We start from the raw sequence: 23,203 nt of genomic DNA on the forward strand, positions 1-23,203 counted from the left end.
CCACTTCTTTCTACAGTCTATGGTTTTCCCGGTCGCTGGCAAGAGATGTTTTTACTCATAGTTCAAAATCGAGCTATGTAAACTAATTCTCAGTTTCAAAGAGTAAATTATGAATACATTTAGCTTCCCAACTTAAACCACAACCTCACATCGACCCCATTTACATATAAACAGATGTGTTCGTTTGAAGACGGAATCAAATGGATAAAATCTGTGCGTGTTAGAAGACGAGCAAATTTAAAATGTGCATAATTTATAAATGAAAATACATAAATGAAAAAGACAGATGAATGTTGGCGCGGGCGTGACACTAATGGCTGTGGTGGTAATGACAGGCCAAAACTCAAAACTGTGAAGAAAACTGAGAATTTTGAAAATCTGCTATAATTTCACAGCTGCAATAATTAGCAGTTAGGATTTATTCGTGCTAAGTGACAGCTCCCATCGACGCAGGCACTGGTGTGGAAGGAAAGAGGGAGATGGAGGGACTATAGTGAAAGTGTTCGATTCACTCTGGCACCGTATCTGAAATGCGTATTTTTCGTTCATTTGACCATAGTATTCCATTATGCACGAAGACGCACGACTGAAATAACAAAACTTTCCTATAGGGCTCCAGCTAACGATTGTTTTAGTAGCAAACGCGTCACTGATTCATTTTCTAATTAGCCTCGGATTTACTCTGAAAATGCTTGCCTCTCCGCAGAACTGACACCTGTAATGGGTAGGTAGCGCTATCAGATTTAAGGCCATACTGTGGAGCCTCAACCAGGAGTTACGAAAAAATGGTTAAGACAAGACTGAAACAACAAAACTTTCCAATATGGCCACTGCTAACGATTGTTTTAGTATTAGACTCGTCAGGGATTCATTTTTCAATTTATCTTTTAGACAAATTATTATTTTTGTTGTACATTGAGACTTTAGAACATTATCAACCAATTAAAGAGTAAAATATAGCGACTGATGTCTTATATATACAAAGAGAATAGTTACGAATAAAGTGTATTAATGGCATAATCATTCAATGCCACTGTTTGCATAGTCCAGATACGATTATGATGATCAAAAACGATTATTTTTCAACGTCGACTAGTCACGATGCAGCCTAACCTTCCAAGAATAGACCCACAAAACTACAGCGACACCACAGATATATTCTTTGAAAACTGCTACTTCACAGCAAGTACACGTGCATCATTTTAATTTGGTTCTAACATCATAACCTTGCGCAGGCTTTGGCCATGGACAAGACAAGACAATCACTTCAATTTCTCCATTTCTGCTTGTTGGATTCAACCTCTGCTCTTTCGGGATCATTAGTTCGTAAAGCTTCCTCGGCAAATCCAGACTGATCTCTTTCTCTGTGTTTTTATACAGATTTATATCAGTCTGGTCTCCCCGTCTTTCGTTGCGTGTCAAACCCGGTCAAACGTGATCGTCCAATCGTGGTTTCGTTTTTTCAGCGAGCTCATCGGTCGCCTATGATTCACAAATAAAATCGCATTAATCTCACCTTAGATTAATGAGTTTCGGCTTCGCTCATGGATTCTACAGAAATCTGCCTTGTTTTTGAGCAAACTTTGATATTTTTCTCCTTTATTTCTTCCGATACAGATGGACCATGCGTGTCCCTGATTGGCTAATCCACCTGTCAATCACGCTCCATCTTAAAGTATTAAAGAAATGTGTATTCTGGATCCCGGGCAATCACAAAACATTAAAGCATATGAAACCACCAAGAACATTTAATGCACTTGAAAGACCAAAACACTCACAGATCTTTGAAATAGTCGTGAGTGGAAACCAGAAAAAGATTTAAAAATGACACAGAAATTGTGCAACGGTGAAAAATAATGCAAGTTAATGTCATGGTGCAATTCAAGCGTCACCTCTTCGGACGCTCATTAGTGCGATACAGCGAGGCGTCCATTTTGCTATAATAGACTTTACCTGGAACTGCTAAATGCCTTATTACATCACATTCCACAACACAATAGGAGAACTATTTATAGACGTGCGGATTGAAAGCTGTGTCATCCAACGACAACTCAACTTCTTCCATTCTTCTTTCCGCATTCTTTCGCTCGGGTAAGAGTTGCCGGCGTGACCTTTTTCGAAGTTTGAGCCAACGAAGACTGACAGCCAATCAAGCTAATTTAAAGCACGCGATGAGACGGTGATTAAAACCGCGTGCCAAAACTTTCACACATCAGACAATAAACGCAGACAGCTCATATATCAACTCCTTGAGCAACGTCGGCATCATTCAAAGCAAGTGCGTTCGCAAAGGCAACAAATGGCAACCCGCATCTCGGTAAAGCTCTCCTGACAGCAACACGTCTAAATTTAAACCACAATAACTCATCTCATCCCGCCCCTGGTAGTAGTTGCCTTGTTAGACCCCATTCCCGAGACCCTGTTAGGCTATGGGTGTAGTTTGGGTGACTCACCGGTTCTTTAGCTTGCTGCGCTAACACGGCGTAGGTGGAGATGCGGCTGCACAGGCATTTGGTGTGGACTGCGGTGGAGGCTTGTGTTTGGCAGCCCTCTGTGCCCCAGTTTTCTGCGCCAGCTTCCCTAGAGGGGGGAGGAGAAGAGGGGGAGACGGGGGTGTCAGTAGAGTGGTAAAAGTGAGAGAGGGGACGTTACATACGAAAAGAACAGTGACACGGACATCGATTTAACTTTACTCGTATAAATCCATATAGCTACCAGTGTTGCCAATTAGGCGAAGCGTGGCCCTGTATGGACGCACACAACGGGTTTATTACGTAACTTTTCTAGTGAAGGGTCTGTCATCTACTTGTCTCCATGGAGATGTTTTTGCTTTGCATGGAGTAGACCTCAGTGTGGTATTAAACATGTAAATATCTGGCAGTTATTTCATTATGGGTGTCTTTACTGCTAAAAAAAACATCTTGGATATTGTGAAAACGCTTGCCGCTCCACAGAACTGACCTGTAATGGGTAGGCGGCGCTATCGACAGTTGCGGATGAAGTACTCAGGTTTGTTAGTTGAGTAAAACGTACAGATACAAAACAAAAAGTTACTCGAGGAAACGTATCGCATGGAGAAATTTTAAAGTATTAAAGTACCCGTTTAAAAAAAGTATTTCGCACAAGTGTTATTCATTTGATGTTGATTAAAAAATGATGCAAACAAATCAATTTCTTCATTTTCTTCTGTATTTCGTGTGTTTATTTTTGTTTTGCTCAAAGCCGAAGCTTGAACTCCAAAAGTTTAGTCAGGATGTTTCCACGAACATGGTAAAAATAAACCCTCAAAACATATGAAAAGTACTTTTTACTTTTCAGCCCTGTTCAAAAATGTAGTGGAGTAGAAAGTACAGATACTACTCGCAAATGCAGTGAAGCAAAAGTAAAAAGTATCAACTGTAAAATGTACTTACGTAAAGATCAGATACTTAAAAATGAACTTTCTTTACTACTTTGTTAGCTTCCATTTCTGGCTAGCTCAGCTTTAATGCCATACAGCGGAACATTCCAGGCAACGCAATAAAACTAGAGAAAGGACACCTCAACCTGAAGTTACAAAAAAGTTTCAGCAAAAAAAAAAAATGCTGGAGTATTTGTCCTATACACAAAACACCCTCAGCGTCCCACAACACAAATATTAACTCTCATTTTCAGTACGATTGTAATTATCTGTAAAAATCCCGTTGGACGAGATGAAATATTTACCAAAGACCATTACGTTTACAATGACCCTTTGCTTATTTCCTTAAAGTTTGACACTAATAACTCACTCTTGACAGACACTTTGCATTAAAAGACAATGTCACCCCATGCGAGCCGTGTTCAGAACCCTAAACACTTCCAATCTCCCCGCGCTCGTTTATTTCTGTCTCCAACTTTTACGCAGCCATTAATATCTCCTTGATGCAAAATCTGACTTTAAGCCAACAAAAGAATGGCCCAAAGTGGACAGGACAAATTCATTAGACTGACCAATAGCTCTGATATTGAGTGACCAATTGGGTATTTTTATTCTTCCTTCCTTTTCTTTCCCTGACCCTTGACTGCCAAGTAAACGTTCACAGTTTGAGAGCTTAGTGCCAAGACTGATCAATAAAATTCTAATAGGACTAATTATGCTGCTGCTCCGTCTAAGCATTAACCTTCCATATAACCCTGAGCATACACTTCTGCGCTAGCCACCAGAGAACAAGAAACGCTATGAAGGACCTTCTTTATAATCGGTCATTGAGACGTTGCCGGGGTTACGAGGGCTACTTAATGATAGGTCCCGCAAGGAGAGTTCAAATAGGTTTTACAATTAATTCACATATATAATAGGCAGGGAAAAAAAAAAAAAGTCCTTGTGTTGTAGACCTCCAGTTAATTCTGATTTGAGTTGAAGATGAAATGGGTCTTTGGGAGGGTTTCCACTGTGCGGGCTTGAATTAAGGGAAAAATATGAAAAGTCAAGGCGTCTGCGTAGTACGGGTTGCTCGGGCACCTTTTTGTTTCGCCCTGTGTTCTGCAATTTCCGACGTTTTCTCAGTTTTAACCTCCTGAGACCTGGCGTCCGCTTATGTGGACAACACATTATGGGTTGTCTAGGCCACAATGAAAATTTTTAGAAGAAGAAGAACAGCAACAATGCAAATATATTCAATTTAGACATTTTTTAACACTTTAGAATGTTTAAAAAATATATATATTTTTGTAAAGGCCTCTTCCTGCTCCTGTTGTCAGCTCTTCACATGAGCCACATTGTTCCAAGAGGCACAATTGTTGTTTCTAATTTTGTTTTTACTCAGGACAAATGTTGCTGTGTTCAGGGTCTTAATAAACAGTTTTTTCAAATCATTATTCAAATGTTTTATCAAAATTATTCAAATGTCCACACATGAGGACATCCAATTTACATTATTTTTCTCAGAAACTACATAATGTAAAAAAGATAATTCTTTGTTTTTACATCATCAGGTCCAATCAGCCCAAATAACAAAGAGAAATTAATAAAGCCATGAAAGAGCTCGGGTGTTAGGAGGTTACTTCAGAAGTTATTCCTAATTATTTCCTGTATATTTTTGTTGTATTTGAGATTTTTTACCTATTTTTGTAAGTACAATTTTTATTATTTGGTCCTGACCGTTTTGTTTTCGCGCACCAGAGACTTTAAATGGTGTAAGTCCGACACGCTCGCTCTCTCTGCTCACCGCTGTCCGCTCCATTGCGCCAGATCATGTTGTTCTGATGCTGCTGTTGTATATATTTTTCTCCCTTTAAGTATTTCACTTGATTTTTTTTAAGCATATCTTTTTAACTTTGTGCATGCCCTTATTTGTATTTGTATTTATTCAGTGTGTTTATGTTGCACTTTTTCACCGAAGCAAGTTCCTAGTTTGTGAACTGTCTTCACAGACTATGGCAATAAAAGTCTTCTGATTCTGATTTTGATTACTCCACACGCTCTGGGTCCAGCACTGCCCCCTGCTGGTGTCTCCACGCCGTGTCCGTAGTGTTTCTTAGCCTAGTGCAGGGGTGTCAATCACATTTTCACCGAGGGCCACATCAGTAAAATGACATGTTAAGACCATCATACCTTTTAATTTACCCTGTCGAGGGCCACATAAAATGATGTGGAGGGCCACATTTGACCCGCGGGCCTTGAGTTTGACACGTGGACTAGCGTCTTTTGTTCGGCCTGGTGAGTCCGGACGTCCTGTTTTCGTTCTTTATTTTGTGTACTGAAGTTTATTTTTCATCAACGTAGGGACAGCGCACCATCCTTATTTTACATTGGCCGCCTCACCACGATCTTTTTCCTTCGTTTCTTTGGGGGGGTTTTTGAGCACGGGGTTTGATAAGGGTTTTTTTTTCCCTCCCAACAGCTTTCCAACTTGACAGGAATGAGAAGTTACGAAAAATAATAAACAGATTTGAACCCTTACCTCTGTTCTCGTCGTAACCCCCGTTAATAGTTTCAATATATGCATTGTATCTGTTTCTATTGTCACTACGGTTCTTTATATCATCAAAGAGCACAAAGAGCCTGGAAAAGAATACGGCTCATAATGGCAAAGATTTGAAAAGCGGCCCTGATCTAGATATTGGACTTATCCATTAACGCTACTGACCCTATGTAATCCATAATCTTGAGACTTATATAAAAAGCGCATTTATCATAAAAGCCAGCGTAATGTGTTTGAGAAATGAGTTCTTGCAAACCACCGTGGCAAATATATTCATGACATACAGTATACGTTCCAATATTGCATTTTTTCAGCGGGAATTCCAATACCAAACTGCCGTGCGTTAATTCTGCATAACGCACAACAGTCAAATCACATTGGCATCGCCGGGACAAACAAATGCTCATTTAAATCACTGAAATAAGTCACATTTGAGACATTTACAGACGGCGAACGGGCTCAGACGAGACAGAGACGGGGCGTTCTGAAGCTGGTACGGTCGTAAGCGCTCTGCAGTGACTCCGAAACATGCGTTAAAACTGAATAACGCGCGGCTTTTCGTTGTTTAATGTTAATATATTGATACGTTGCAGCGGTCATCACCATTTCCTAGGGGTGTGAAGCTAACTGGAGGCACTACTCTATTAGAAGGACTGTTGCTCAAGTTAGACTTTAATCTGAGTTTTATTTTAATACAATCTGACGAGAAAAAGTTGAGGAAATAGTACTCGATTTTGTTACTTAAGTAAAAGTGCAAATATCAGGGCAAAAGAAAAGTATGACATGAAAAAATCTACTTAAGTAAAAGTATTTAAGTACATGTGTTAAAATGGAATTAATCATTATTTCTAGCTGTTTTTTTGTTTTGTTTTTTTGTTTAAATTATGAATGTGTTAAAAATAAACCCTCAGCCTTTTCAGCAGGTCTCAGACAAGAATAAAAAATACTTTTACTTTTGATTCTTGTCAAAAAATGTAGTGGAGTAGAAAGTACAGACACCTGCTCTCAAATGTAGTGATGTAAAAGTAAGAGGTATCCACATTAAAATGTACTTAAGTAAAGTACAAACACCTAAAATTAGTACTTTATGTGTACTTTACTACTTGTACTGGTTGGAACTACCACAGCTGAGACGATTTGGACTATTAAACAAGTCTCTCACACGAAAAGTATATGTACACAGTGGTCCCTCGTTTATCATGGGGGTTACGTTCTAAAAATAACCTGCAATAGACGAAATCCGTGAAATCTCAGCTTTATTTTTTACAGTTATTCTATATGTTTTTGTCTGTAAAACCCCTCACCACACACTTTATACACTTTTCTCACACAGGCGTTAACATTTTCTCACATTTCTCTCTCGTTTAAACTCTCTCAAAGTTCAAACCTTCGTAGGCGTCTTTGTCGGTGCAGAACGTTTCATCGACGTTGTGCGTTTTGTCGGGGAGAAAACAAATTGCAAACGTACAGCACTTCAGAGTCACACTGCGATCCAACGTTTATGTAAATTTGTTTGAACACATTCTGTACTGGACAGGAGACACGGCACGGAGGAGACTGATGGACAATGGTCTACAGTCCGACAGCCAATCAGGACGCAGGACACATTGCACGCTCATACGATGTAAAAAAAAAGCATGTAAAATTGCACTAAAACAGCGAATATCTCCAAAAACAACAACTACAACTTTTATTATATACACATTTTCCATATGTCTCACCTCTCAGAGTAAATACCACCTTCTATATCCCATATGCAGACACATTTACATGTTCAGTAACAAGCCACTTAAACAGAATCTGCCTGACAACTGTGACTGACACAAACTCCCCATGTGAAATCCCGAAGGCGTGAGTGAACATAAATAGAAATCCATACAGCAGATAAAGAAAACCAAACATACACACGGCCCATTACAGCATTAGAGCGTCACAGAGGAGGCGTCGAATTCGCCCGTGAACGTCTGCCGCTGACACTTCAAAAAGCCGGGCGGCGCGTTGCTAGAGCTGAGGGCCCGGCAGACTGTCAGGTAACGCCGACGTGGACGGGCAGATGTGGTGTTAATGTCATTACACAGGCAGCAATCCGGAGAAAAAGGCTTTATTTACAATCGGTGAGGACAGTACACAAAGCTGTCTGTTCATAAGGCGTATGTTTGTGTGTTGATTGCTGATGATTAAAGATGGTGAGAATATAAATGGAAAACGTGCAAGGAGAAAAAAATCACACTGTTAAAGGGCTCATGTTATCCTATTTTCTGATCTGTTTTATCTATTTTATAATGTTGTTTCTTCATCAAACATACAAGCACTGGTCCATTGTGTTTTTAAACTCCATACACGTTCATTAGAATAATTTGGATCATTTCAGTTCTGGAGTTTTCAATCTCTGCTGAACTAAAAGGTAAAAGGAGCTGTTAACTTGAAAACTACCACGTCATGACATCACAAGGTGGAACAGAGCGTTTTGAGCTTTGGAGATGCACAGACTAATAATAAAGAGTTACTCAAATATGTGTGAATGAAACAAAACACAAATCTAGGTATGTTTTTGATGAGATAACACAATTATAACATGACTTAAAGACTGAAGATCGGGTAAAGTAGATGCACTTTTGTAGTAGTAGTAGTAGTAGTAGTGTATCAGTTTGGTATTAATATTTGTGGTTGAACGTTTTGACCTTTCGAAAGATCAAGACTTTCATAACTTCATGACTTTCGTAACTTTGAAACAGAGAGCGCTGCTGTACACGGCCAGGCAAAGGTTTGGTGATTTTGGTGATTTAATCTTGTTTCATGACTGTTTACACTCTGAGGACTGAACCAGGACTAGACCGGGACTGAACCAGGACTGAACCGGGACTGAACCGGGACTGAACCGGGACTGAACCAGGACTGAACCGGGACTGAACCAGGACTGGACCAGGACTGGACCAGGACTGGACCAGGACTGAACCAGGACTGAACCGGGACTGAACCAGGACTGAACCAGGACTGAACCAGGACTAGACCAGGACTAGACCAGGACTAAACCAGCATTAAACCAGGACTAAACCTGGACCAAACCAGGACCAAACCAGCATTAAACCAGGACTAAACCTGGACCAAACCAGGACCAAACCAGCATTAAACCAGGACTAAACCAGGGCTAAATCAGGTCTGAACCAGGACTGAACCAGGACTGAACCAGGACTAGACCAGGATTAGACCAGGACTAGACCAAGACTAGACCAGGACTGAACCAGGACTAAACCAGGACTGAACCAGGACTAAACCAGGACTAAACCAGGACTGAACCAGGACTAAACCAGGACTGAACCAGGACTGAACCAGGACTAGACCAGGACTAGACCAGGACTAGACCAAGACTAGACCAGGACTGAACCAGGACTAAACCAGGACTAAACCAGGACTGAACCAGGACTAAACCAGGACTGAACCAGGACTAGACCAGGACTAGACCAGGAGTAGACCAGGGGTAAACCAGGACTGAACCAGGACTGAACCAGGACTAAACCGGGACTGAACCAGGACTAAACCGGGACTGAACCGGGACTGAACCAGGACTGAACCAGGACTGGACCAGGACTGGACCAGGACTAGACCAGGACTAGACCAGGACTAAACCAGGACTAAACCAGGACCAAACCAGCATTAAACCAGGACTAAACCAGGGCTAAATCAGGTCTGAACCAGGACTGAACCAGGACTGAACCAGGACTAGACCAGGACTAGACCAGGACTAGACCAAGACTAGACCAGGACTGAACCAGGACTAAACCAGGACTGAACCAGGACTAAACCAGGACTAAACCAGGACTGAACCAGGACTAAACCAGGACTAAACCAGGACTAGACCAGGACTAGACCAGGAGTAGACCAGGGGTAAACCAAGACTGAACCAGGACTGAACCGGGACTAAACCGGGACTGAACCGGGACTGAACCAGGACTGAACCAGGACTGGACCAGGACTAGACCAGGACTAGACCAGGACTAAACCAGGACCAAACCAGCATTAAACCAGGACTAAACCAGGACTCAACCAGGACTAAACCAGGACTAAACATGAATCAGCACTTCACTTTTCTGCAGCTAACCCCTGTAACATTCTTCCTGAAGATGTGACACAGGCCTCGACTTTGACGATGTTTAAATCCAGGCTCAAACTGTTCTGTTTATCTGTGCATGTGACTGAAAGGGTTTTTATTCTGCACTTTTCTCCTTTAATGTTATGATAATTATTTGTGATTATTTATGTTTTGATTTGTCTTATTGTAATTTCAACGTCTTTCTTATTCTGTACAGCACTTTGAATGACTTTGTGTACCGATTATGCTATACAAATAAACTTTCCTTATGTTGCCTTTACATTGTAGATTCTCACTGAAGGCATCAAAAGTATTAATGAACATCTATGAAATGTAGTTAACTAAAAAATAACTGATTTCTGATTCCTCAAACACACCAGACTTTGCTTCGACCTTTGTTTTGCACACGTATAACACTCCTAATGTCGTACCTTATACAGCTTATGCAGCATATAGTATTAGATTTTCCATACGGGGGTTAAATATACGTTATTTTGGCTAAAACCTCTGCAGTGTGCTTTGAATAGACCTGCAGCCTTACATTCCCCTCTTATCACAGCAAAACATGCACAATACAAACAGTGTGGGCTACGTTATATCTGTACTTCACACTTCTTTTACAGAAGGATTTGAACCTGACATAATCCACGACCACAGATGTCCCCAAAGTTTGACAATAAGCCTGTTAAACAAAGCCGCGATACTTTTGATATAACAACTTCGAAAACTGCTATACTTTTTCTGAGTGCTTTGCTCCCAGCACAAATTACAAAAAGGTGGGTTTTCTAACATAACAGCGGCGTCTACTTGTCCGTCCTTATTGCTTGTAAAATGATGTTCCAACTGTTAGGACAAATGAGAAAAATACTTCCCGGACAACGGCGTAAATTGACCTTTTGTGCCCAGTGAGAATAAATTGGCAGTGAGTGTTGACAGAAAGGCCAGCGCTTTGAAAACCAATTGTAACCCGCAGAACGAAACAAAAGAGGTTAAACATGCTTTGAATCTATAAAAGATACAGAGCCCTGAAAAAGAGGCGCCATCACTCTCAGTCAATACATATTCACTGTTAAGCATTTGAAACCTTTATTACAGCAAAATGTGTTGTTCTACACTGATGCGATAACGATTTACATTAGCGGCTAATTTAGCTGGTGGCATGGCTGTCAACGCTGATTTATGAGAAGACTGGGCTCTAAATACAGTATTTGGCATAACCGCGGACACGTTCTGGTTCTCAATGCGTCACATAACTCCAACGGTGAGTGATAGAGACCTGTATTACCGTTAGCATAAGCATGCCAAAGAGGCGACGTTGGACGTGATTGGCTGAAGGTGATGGGGTTTAGGTAATGAATATTTAGAATTAAGATCAGAAAGAAAAAGTTTAAAGCCAATTGGATTTCAGAAAACCAAATGAGAGTCATATGAGGCTCATTTTGCGTTTTATTGGACAATTGTCTTGAGAACCAAACACTTTATTTTAACTTAAACAACGTGGCCGTCATATCCAACGTTTTTGTAATTAAGAAAAAAATCAGCGCTACAATTGTTATGGTAAAGGGATAAATATGTAGATATCGATTTACCACCTTCGATCCACTCAAAACGCTTTACAGTGGTCCCTCGTTTATCGTTAGTTTGGTACTTCCTACGTCACTTCTACCTTCATGTAAAGACAATATGGAACAATCCTATAGAAACATTGTGCAGTATTTGAAATGAAAACACCTGAAACCACCTTTTACGTTCTAAAAATAACCCCCAATAGACAAAATCCGCGAACTATCAGCTTTATTTACAATTATTCCATATGTTTTTTGGCTATAAAACCCCTCACCACACACTTTATACACTTTTCTCACACAGGCGTTAACATTTTCTCACATTTCTCTCTCGTTTAAACTCTCTCAAAGTTCAAACCTTCGTCGGCGTCTTTGTCGGTGCAGAACGTTTCGTCGACATTGTGGGTTTTGTCGGGGAGAAAACAAATCGCAAACGTACAGCACTTCAGAGTCACACTGCGATCCAACGTTTATGTAAATTTGTTTGAACACATTCTGTACTGTACAGGAGACACGGCACGGAGGAGACTGATGGACAACGGTCTACAGTCCAACAGCCAATCAGGACACAGAACACAATGCACGCTCATACTAAAAATGCGAAAAAGCATGTAAAATTGCACAAAAACATCTGCGAAACAGCGAGACCGCGAAAGGTGAACCATGTTATCAAGAGGGACAACTTCACCAGGAACCACTCAACCATTCACACACACCGGGGGCGAGGGGGGGTAAGTGTCTTGCCCAATGACGCAATAACAGCATTCATCTGCGGGAGCTAGTATCGCACCGCCAATCTGTTTACGTCGAGAGCGGGATTTGAACCACCAACCTTTGGATCAGCGGACAAACTCTTTACCAACTACTACCAGCTACTCTCCCCCATTGTTCCCAGTAAAAAGTATATTTAATTCAAACATGTCGACCGCATTCGTGGAGACACAGGTCACATTTACTGAATTTAAAATAAAAAAATCTCACATACAGTTTCTCCGAGGTCATAAGTGAAGTATCTCACTAGCTAGACGCCACTTGAACTAGCTAACTGAAATCCATAGTTCTTTAAGATTTGTGCTAGAAATATATAGATTTCTAGTGATTTACAATGAAAATATAAAACACGAACTTTAAACCCGTATTTTGCGAAACGTCTGAAAAATGTATTGCGTTGTGATGGAGTAGCCGTTTAGAGTCATTATCATGCCGCTGGTATAGGGTTCTCAGAATATAAGTGAGCAGGAGCATTTACTTGGGGCTGATGGGATCCATTTCAATAGACTGCATCTCTGCTGACTATTGCCATTGACATTCAGCACGAGCTCTGCGTTTTGTCCTTTTACTCTCAATACATCTGGAAAGCACTGAAGCGCATCTTCACATGACACCAATCATCTGCACTCACTTAGCCCGCGATAGGGCCTATTATGCAGCACTGACCGTCCCGCGTTTCGCACAGCACGGACCCAGCGCCATGTGTGACTCTGCGTCTGTATATGTATAAATATATTTGACCCAGATTTTATCCCTGTAGTAGTAAGCTCTCTGAATGGAAGCTGATGTAAAGATGCCCGTTACAAATGGAAGAACATGCCACCCCGTAATCTGGAGCTTACGGAGAGGGCTGCGGAGAGTCGACAGAGCTTACGCCTCAAATCTACATGTTGTGGCATCTCAGACATCATTTATTTATAAGAAGATTTTTCTTTTTTTTTTTTATCTGAAGAGATTTAGGCAAATACATAACTCAGATTCCAAAAAGACTATGATAGTAACCGTAGGGGACAGTTCTGTGTAGTTCCTTGCAACCAAATGCATGACTCATTTCCGAGAATTTCCGAACGTGTCTGTGTTGTTTTGACCATAACTCTTAAATAATGTATCTGAAATGTGTGTAGTAAGGATTATTGTCCATTTAAACAGCGCTTTTCCATCATCAAGGCACTCAAAGCACTTTACACCAAGGAACTACTCACTCATTCACTCATAAAAACATCAATGTTCGTGGACACTGGGGCGAGATGAGTTAAGTGTTTTGCCCAACAACACAACGGCAGCATTCATCTGCGGTAGTTGGAATCACACCGCCAACCTGTGGGTCAGTGGATCTAACCGCTCTACCAATTACGTTTTTGTCGAGAGCACAATTCGGACCGCCAACCTTCAGATCAGTGGACAAACGCTCTACCAACTGAGCTACTGTTGCTAATAAATTGACCCCACCAAGAATTGATATCGCTGTATCAATGTCCCCCTAATTACAGAGATTGTCACACTCCCATTACGAAATAACAAATGTTGCTGAGTCAGACTTGGCAGAATGAAGTATTATTGCTTGAAAAATGGCAGGCGGTGTTGCTAATATGCTAGTTTCATCGCGTATTCCTATTAGAAACTCACTTTTTTCAGCAGGTTCCTGTTCTGTAGCATCAGACAGAAACATCTACACCAAGACAACATGACCAAACTAAAATACCCAGCCTCTCAGCGCCAAAAAGCTGCATGTCTGTATATCATCAGAGCTGCTTATCCTTAAACAAAGCTTAAAAACTGTGGACGTGCTCTTTATATTGATACTTTGCAGCTGGTGTCATTAACGTTCACTTGGGATGTGAAGCTAACTCCAGACACTGCTCTGTCTGAAGCTCTGTACCTCAAATCAGACTTTAATCTGAGTTTTATTTCAACATAATCTGACCAGAAACAGCTGACTTTGTTGGCAAAGAGTCGCAAGCATTAGCCGACAGCTTTTCCGTTAGTCACTCTCACGTTTTTGTTGAAAATCAAACACCTAAACAGGACCACGAACACTCGGATCGATCGCTAATTCTTGAAAATGTGCTGTTTAAATCAATTTTGTGTCTTTTTTTTTGCGTTTTCAAACCATCTTAAAACTTTTTTGGCTGTGTTTGCTAATGTGTGCTGAACATTCCACCATAGAGATGCATGTAGAAACCCCTCTAGCGTGATGTTAATTGCAACTGCACTGTCTCAATTGTTATATAGTCACTTTGTCTTTTCACATTTCCAATTAGGTGAGTACAACATGATGAGTTTTAAGTAAATAAATAGAAAACTGTGAAAAGTCAAGGTCCTAGAATACTGCCCTGTGGTGCATACGTTAGCTACAGTCAACAAATAACTACCTTGCCTGAAGAGAAACACCACTGCAAATCTACAACTTCTAATCCTACGAGTCGACTTGCAGAATTAATGTAACATCGCTCCATAAATCTGCCATCTTCCTCCTCCAGTTCCTACTTCCCTGCATGTTCAGCCTTGTCACTGACCTGTTCTGGGCCAGTCGGTTCTCTGGCACGGCCCTCGGCTAATTTATAAGCTGCTTTTCCCAGATTAGCTTTCTTCCTGATGTGTGAGCTACTGAGCAAACCGGGCGTGCAAAGATAGGCTGTAGCTTTTCAACTCTGAGCACAAATGACCTGCCATCTCAGCTGCTTTCCTGGAAGCCGAAAGTGGTTCTTGCATAAAAAAAAAAAGGTTATCCGGTTATCATTGCTACACCTACGAGAGAAAACTAAAAACGGTGACGCGGTTAGCATGTTACCACGGGCTTAACAACACATTTCGGGGTCAATAGGTCAGCTCTTGTAGCTTTGAAACGCAGACGTACTGTCCCTCCGTCATATTCTCAGTCGCATAATCCAATATTCCATTTACCCGTAAGAAGCAAGGGGATACTAGTATTGATGCCACTTTTCTATTGACAAACAGCAAAACCCCTGAAGCTGTCAACCAAATTTAAAAGCACAGAAATAATTCATCTCTGGATCTGACTTACCCAACAGCTGTCACCGTTCGCAGGTGCACAGACGCGTAAACAATTCCAAGTAGCAAAGGATTGTTTTTTCCCGCTGTTAATCCAAATTAAAAAGAACAGGAAATGCCTTCTTCCATTTCGGTCCGGACGGTACTCGTGGTAGAAAGCACTTCATGCTAACTCAGTGCTAACTTGACATCTCAAACTCCACAACTCTTCAAAAGCAACACCTCCATGTCTTTGCAGCGATGTTTAAAAATCCCTAAACGTTACATTACTCGCAGTTGCATCCTTAAAAGTGAAAAGCCGGTACAAGTCCAAACTCAGCACATTTAGCAGAATCGGTGCATGTAAACGTTGCTGGTCCCGTGTCTCCCTCTCCTCGCTCACGCAGTATTTGACATGGTCTTGATCCCTTCTGCTCCGTCAGATGGAAAAGTGGAGCAAGCCCTATCAGCCTCCAACCCCCCTCCTGCTCCGTCTTGTGGCTAAACTATTAAGAGGAGTGTGTTAACGCCCGTGACCGGAGATATTTAAGAGCGTTTGACTCACAACAGCAGTGGAATCGAAAGTGTGATCATGCTAGGATTGTTATAAATGCAGGAATTAATAAAGACATAGATAAAAATAAAACAATTGCTTTTTATTATATTATTACGCCGAGCTAGTGAGTAATGTTGCAGGCAATAAAGCAGAAAAAAAGGTTTGGAAATTGAGCCGTTTTGACTGAAATCCTTAAGTCTTGGAACCTTTTCTGCTACGGACGACTGTTGGACAAATGAGGGATTACACCGTCTAGGATCAGAATGGATTTTGTAGACTGCAATACAGATAAGAACCTATAATCACAACTATTCGTGCACAGAACATTTTTTTTTATTTTTATTCTGCCTTTTGAATTAATACGGCAACCTTAAAATCATGCGAGATATGCATTTTAATGTTCTTTTATTTTTTTGTTTTTGTTTGTTTTGTAAGTGATTGTAGTCTGTTAAAATGCTTGGAATTGTATTATTAGTATGATTCTTACCTCTTTAATTCATGTGTAATTTGAATTTTGGGAAAATTCCTGCAATATTAGCATTTTATTACTTTACTACTTTGTTACGCCACTTGATAACAACGCCTTTATTTCAGGGGTTTTTTTGTTGCATTTTTCTGTATCGTATTCTTAGCACGATTTTTACCTTTTTAATTCATGTGTAATCTGAATTTTGGGAAAATTCCTGCAACATTTTACTACTTTACAGCATTGTTACGCCACTTGATAACATAAAACCTTTATTTCATTTTTTGTTTTTGTTTTTTTGGCATTTTCCTGTATCGTTATTAAATCATTATTATTATTAGATGTGCAATAGTCCAATGAGGTTGATCTGGTTTATTTAATTTAATATATTAATTTTCCAGACCAAGGTTTATTCTGAGAGTTTTCGGCTGGTCACTCTTCCGCAGATCCTCCAAACTGCAGATGGCGCCGTCGTCCCGCCTCCACCGGTACGAGGCCAGCCCCCCAAAAAACACGTTTAAATCAGCTGACCGGACACGTGACCGCAACATCACGTGACGACTCTGAGGAAGGAGCGCTGGCGAGCATTCCAAACTGTCATTTAGGAAAACAAACTCAAGTTCGGTCTGGAAAAAGAATCTATTAAAATAAACCATCGCCTAGAACCACACCACGATTACGAACTTCTGAGAAACCGCTCCATGCACAGGCCATTATTATGACTGGGTTAGTAACGTGTTTTTTTCCCCACTGATCCCAGATCGTGCTGAAGACCATTGGGGATTAGAAATAGGATTAGCTGACCTTCCACCTCTCATGGGCTTAGTGCCATGAATCTATCTATAGTGTATATTACAACTGACTGCAGGCGAGCGTATATGCACTTTTCTACGCAGAGAGAGAGAGATTATAGGTCGAGCGTTCCAGGCCATTTGAAAAACCGTGGTGTTTATTTCAGTGTGCATACTATGAGCAATTCATGAATATAATTGTAAGACGAAGTTAGCAGCCATAGAACAAGGCTGGTACATTCAGGAGTCAATGTTAACACTTTATAAGGGTTGTTTTGTTTGTAATGAACTTGATTTTAACCTTTAAAATGCCAGAGGGGAAAGGTATGTTTTGCATTCTAAGATTTAACAACCAACAAATGTAAGGTCAGAAATTATACTCTATATTATACATTTCCGATGCATTATTCATGTATTTTCTGGAGCCGTTCCAAGCTACAAAGGTTCTCAGAGGAGGTATACCCTGGACAATAGCCAGTTGGTCTCAGGGCAGACATTTATTCCACATTCATTCTCTATAATTATTTACCAGTTCATATTTACAATTTAATGTAGAGAGACAACGCCAGAGAATTAATGGTAAGTAATGGAAGACATGCAAATTTAGAGAGTCTGACATAGAATTTAACCTACAACCTCCGCTACAGACGCATGTACACATTGTAATGCAGTAGGATCGCTCACATTAGTCACTGTATTTACATGAACGTCAGAAAAACTGGATAACTGGCCTAATCCAATGTAAACAGATATTTTAATGCATGTAAATCCGGGAACTATAAATGAGTTGTTGTGGTTTGAAAATCCCAGATCACAGTAACACATCTAGAGGAGCCTGCTGCATGTAACGGCGCAGTACGATTACGCGATTACATAGGAACAGACGAGGAGAGGCATTCAACTGCAGACAGTACGAAACAGCAAGGAAAATATTAGATGCTTATTTTACAAACAGAGGTTCACTGTGTTTATTTCTGCTGCTGAGAGCAAAAAAACCTGTGAGTAACGCAGTTCGTAGCATGTCTGAAAATCAAATGCACAACATAAATGAGATGTCGCTTATCTATTTCGACTTTTAACCCTACGAGTCCTCACGGCGGTTAAAAGGACGAAGGGTTCTGGAGCTTTCTCGGTCCGGGCGGCTCAGTTTTGGATTAACCTGCCTGAGGAGATAAGACTTACACCATCAGAATCAACTCAAATTACTTCTTAAAACTTAATTTTATCGTCCGGCTTTTTTGAGAACAGTCTGCTATTTTTATGTGTGCGTATGTTCTTTGTATTTCTATGTTTTGTATTTTATTGTTTGGGTAAGTATTGTGTTTTGTACTTTGTTGTGAAGCATTTATTATATTATTTCTGCCAAAATATATAGGATTTTTACATTTATTACTATTAAAGCTGCAAAGTTGTACGTGAATGTCTTAACTATAGACTGTATAAATGGACATAGCTAACCTGCTAGCCACCGTGTTCCATTGACTCTGGCTACAATTCACTTTGTATTGAGAAACTGTCTCCTCTCTCTGTAACTGCTGCTGTCAGACTCGTCATTTCAGTCTTAAAATGTTCGTATTAACCCGCTCTACATGATCCTGGAGTTTTTATTTTGTGATTACGTCCATGAATCAAGATATGAACATTAATAACAGACAAATCAGGCGCCTTCTCTGTCTGCGGTTGCTTCCACTAGCGTTAGCAACAGGTTTGATTGACGCCGTTGCAAAGTGCTGCTCCTTGCGTTACCTTCACCAGCCTCGCTTCGTATTGGCTCTTTGGTTGCTATGATACTCGTAAATTACAAATATGGAACTTGGCTCAAAATTCACCGCCAGAACTGCTCTAGCCTCGACGAGCGTCATTTGACTGGAGCTGAACGCTGTAGGCGACGTCTCACTCCCTTCGCCCACTTCTTTATACAGTCTACCCCCAAACTGCACCTATCCCACACTGTTACCTGTATGTAGACCACTTGAATTCAGTCGGACCGCGGCATGAAATATCTTCGCTTCTGTCAGTTGCCATAGAATCTTTCAATCATCCACCGACAAAATGCTACAAATTTCAAATCATGTTAAACACAAGCCAGAGCCTACACGCCACCAGTGGGGCAGAGGAGAACAGGTTGGGCTGGGTTTGCGGAAGACTGGCACATGGGGGAAATCACGAAGCCATGGTAGAGTGCTGCGTTTTGGGCGGGCAGATGGCGCCGGCATATGGGCCTGTTAGGGGCTAAATAAATAAATAAACACTCGCACATAAATACTGAGATGAACTGTGAGCGCTGCACACTGCTGGCCCACGTAGCTCGCGCCGAATTAAAACTCTGACGCAGAAAGAGCTAGAGTGCTTACTTGCAGGTTTCTAAATAGCAAACAGTTCAGTGGGATGACAATGACAATGGGAATTATAATGTGTGCTTTGCTAATCCTCCGTCCATGCACAATGCAAGTGTGTCTCCGCTAATGGAAAATACGCTCCCTGTCCTTACTAATTCTGCTCTCATTTTAACTGTACAAACCTATGTGGAATAAAAACCCACCAAGAACATACAACAAACCACAAGTCTACTAGCAAAACTAAACGAATTACCTTGACTGAGTTGACGGTGAAAGGAAGAGCAGGAAAAACGAACGTAAAGGACTTTTGGAGTGTGACGTCGCCCTTAGCGTTTGGTTCCAGTCAAGTGAAGCTCATCGAGGCTAGCAGTTTGCAGCGAATTTGGAGCCAAGTCGCATATTAGGAATTCCGACCGTGAGTATCATAGCGACCAAAGAGCCAATCCGGAGCAAGGCTTTTTCACCGCTGGTTTAGGAGGGAGCAGGCACTTAGCAACGCTGTCAATCAAACCTGTTGCTAACGCTACGGGGAGTGAACACGGGTAAAGAAGACGCCCGATTTGTCTGTATCTTGATTTACGGACACAATAGTGAAATAAAAATACCAGGATCACGTAGAGCGGGTCAATACGAACATTTTAAAATCAAACCAAAATAAGGAGGCATCACAACACAGCGCAGTATGAACGTGCATCGTGTTCTGCGTCCTGATTGGCTGTTGGACTGTAGACCATTGTCCATCAGTCTCCTCCGTGCCGTGTCTCCTGTACAGTACAGAATGTGTTCAGACAAATTTACATAAACATTGGATCGCAGTGTGACTCTGAAGTGCTGTACGTTTGCAATTTGTTTTCTCCCCGACAAAACCCACAATGTCGATGAAACGTTCTGCACCGACAAAGACGCCTACGAAGGTTTGAACTTTGAGAGAGTTTAAACGAGAGAGAAATGTGAGAAAATGTTAACGCCTGTGTGAGAAAAGTGTATAAAGTGTGTGGTGAGGGGTTTTACAGACAAAAACGTATGGAATAATTGTAAATAAAGCTGAATACTTTCGGATTTGGCCTATTGTGGGTTATTTTTAGAACGTAACCCCCGCGATAAACGGAGGGATCACTGTATAGCCCCTTTAACTACGTGGCAGTTTAAATGTGGACACTGGTGCGTTTTAATGATGGATTGCATTAATACTGTTGGATATGGAAACATTCAATATTTTCTGCAAACACTGAAGCTGTAGATATAAACATGACTAATCACATGTGTCCATCAAAGGAACAGATTTATTTTTAACAGAATTTTAAAATCAATTTGGCTCAGGAAAAAAAAAGAAATCTGCTGTGACTGCCCGTCTTATAAAGCATCAGACTACAGAAATGTTAATGCATTAAAATGACCACAGTCTGTCAATCCACTGAACTGGACAGAGCGGCACGACTCCACCAGAAAACTCACAGATCTGACCTTCACAAAGATGTATAAAGCCTGCAGCCCAGAAGTGGACACACAGAAATAAAACGTTCAGCAGCAAAATCAGATTCTCTGCTTTTGAAAAATTGCGAAAAAGCTTTTTTTTTGAGAGATATTACCAATGTATAGTGTATTTTATCAAGCAGGTTACAGAATATGGAGTAAACTACAAGGCTCTGATGACTTTTTCAAATGGCACTTATCTTTTTTTGCAAATGAACTCTTCAAATATTCTCAACAGCTTCTTTTTTTTCCTCTTCAACCTCATTCTCAACTTCAACTTCAGCTGTAAGCAATAGATGTCATTATTTTACTTAAAAAATCTAACATTACTACACAAAAAATAATAATTTAACTGCCTAGGTCCGTGTTAATTTATAAAAAAAAAGACGAAATTTAAATCAGTCAACTGGACAAATCATTGTAGGAGTGAAGATGTTTCGCTGATTTTTGTTGACAGATTTAAATTTTCGCTATGGATCAGACTTGGATGAGTGAAGAATTACACAAACATCTTCGTGTTAATTTGCGAAAATACAGCCCAAACTGGAAAAATCTTTTGACCTAAATGTGTTTTTACTCCAAAAAAGAGTAAACAAAACCTATTACACATGCAAAAATGTCCATTAATACATTTTAGTCTTCATTTATTACTTTATTTAGTCATTTTTCAGCAAAAACTAATGAGAAAAACCCTATAACAAACTAAATATATGTTCAGTACAACATCTGTGCTCAAACACAACACCCTAAGTGCACTGGCTTATACCACGTTTTGCAGTCCATGTGGTATTTTGGATCTTTATCTTTACTTTGCCCATTACTGACCTTTCTTCAAAAGACTTTACGCAGTTATCTACCAACCCGATGCAGCAGAGACCAGCTCCTCTCACCAGGCGATCACTTCAGACCTATGTACAGGGGGTGCATATCTGGACTGTGCTGTCGGTATTGCTATGATGAAAGTTATCTTCTTATCTCCGGCCTGAACTTATTTACTCTTGGTGCCGGGGATCAGCTGTGTTTACCCTGCCTTCATATGGGTTATATATACATTCTGCACCTCCCGCCTCCCCTCAAAGCCTGTAGTTCCATCAAAGAAACACACGCAGACAGATAGAAATGATATCCGTCAGCAAACAAACGGCTGCGTTGTACCACATGTTCTCGGCACACATCGACTGCTCCTCTGTCCAACTCCGCAGAGCCTCCACAGACATGCTGAAGAACGCTAAGCACACGCAAATAACAGCAACTCTTCGGTATCGTTTTGAAATAACTACACCTTAATTAGCCTTAATGAACCATGAGCAACGAGTTCTTTCATAACAGCATTCATCTGTGGAAGCTGGAATCGCACCGTCAACCTGTGGATCAGTGGATCTGTGGATCTGACCAATCATCCAAAGAAGTTTACATTGAGAGCAGGATTTGAACCGTCAACCATCGTGTCAGTGGATAAACGCTCTACCGACTGAGCTACTGTCACGCATATTAAGAATAATTCAGTCTTAAAACTACTTAATTAAGAAGTAAAGGTTAGGATTTGATGTCTTTTTTTTTTACTTTGGCAAAAATTTGTTGCACAGATATATTATATAAGCAATTTTTAAGATAGAAATGAGACGGTTGTGCGCTGTTTGCATCTAATTACAAAGCATTTTAATCTCAGAGAATCATAAAGGGTGCTGTTAGCATGCTAGTTGTAGTCAGCATGGCAAACCTCCAATCTGGCCTCTGAAAGTTGTTAAGGTAAGTGAGGAATAATCTTTATATTTAGACGTCTGCAAAACTAAAAATAAACTAGTTGTGGTTTTTATGTTTTGAAGAGGGGCGGGGCCTGGGAGTATAAGGAATAGTGTGATTGGTGTAATGCAGGGGTGTCCAAACTTTTCTCATTAAGGGCCACATGTAAAAACACAAACAAAGCTGAGGCCGATTGAGGACCACAGACTGGTCGCCAAAACAGTGAATACTTCAAATCTGCGTTATTATTACAAGTCAGACTGAACCACTAGACGTTTAACTCACGCTTACATCCTCAGTGGCGCACATTAAATATTTGATATGGGCTTGTTAAAGTAGATCTTTAAAAATATACTGTAAAAAGTACTGTTTAAGGTTGTATGGACCAACTGACCTGGAAGCTTGAGGGCCAAAAAAATTGGTCTGAGGGCCACATTTAGCCCCTGGGCCACAGTTTGGGCGTGCCTGATCTA

At 40.7% G+C, this 23,203-nt stretch overlaps 1 protein-coding gene across 1 annotated transcript in view; it reads right to left on the bottom strand.

Moving 5' to 3' along the window:
- adgrb2 (adhesion G protein-coupled receptor B2) overlaps positions 1 to 23,203 on the bottom strand; it is a 248,109-nt gene that overhangs the window by 80,636 nt on the left and 144,270 nt on the right. Inside the window, exon 16 of the mRNA XM_055225206.1 lies at positions 2,454 to 2,580. Within this exon, the coding sequence (XP_055081181.1) occupies positions 2,454 to 2,580 (127 nt within the window). The remainder of the gene's footprint in view (positions 1 to 2,453; positions 2,581 to 23,203) is intronic.

The sequence above is a fragment of the Periophthalmus magnuspinnatus genome, chromosome 11 (genome assembly GCF_009829125.3).
Source record: "Periophthalmus magnuspinnatus isolate fPerMag1 chromosome 11, fPerMag1.2.pri, whole genome shotgun sequence".
Classification (NCBI taxonomy): domain Eukaryota; kingdom Metazoa; phylum Chordata; class Actinopteri; order Gobiiformes; family Gobiidae; genus Periophthalmus; species Periophthalmus magnuspinnatus.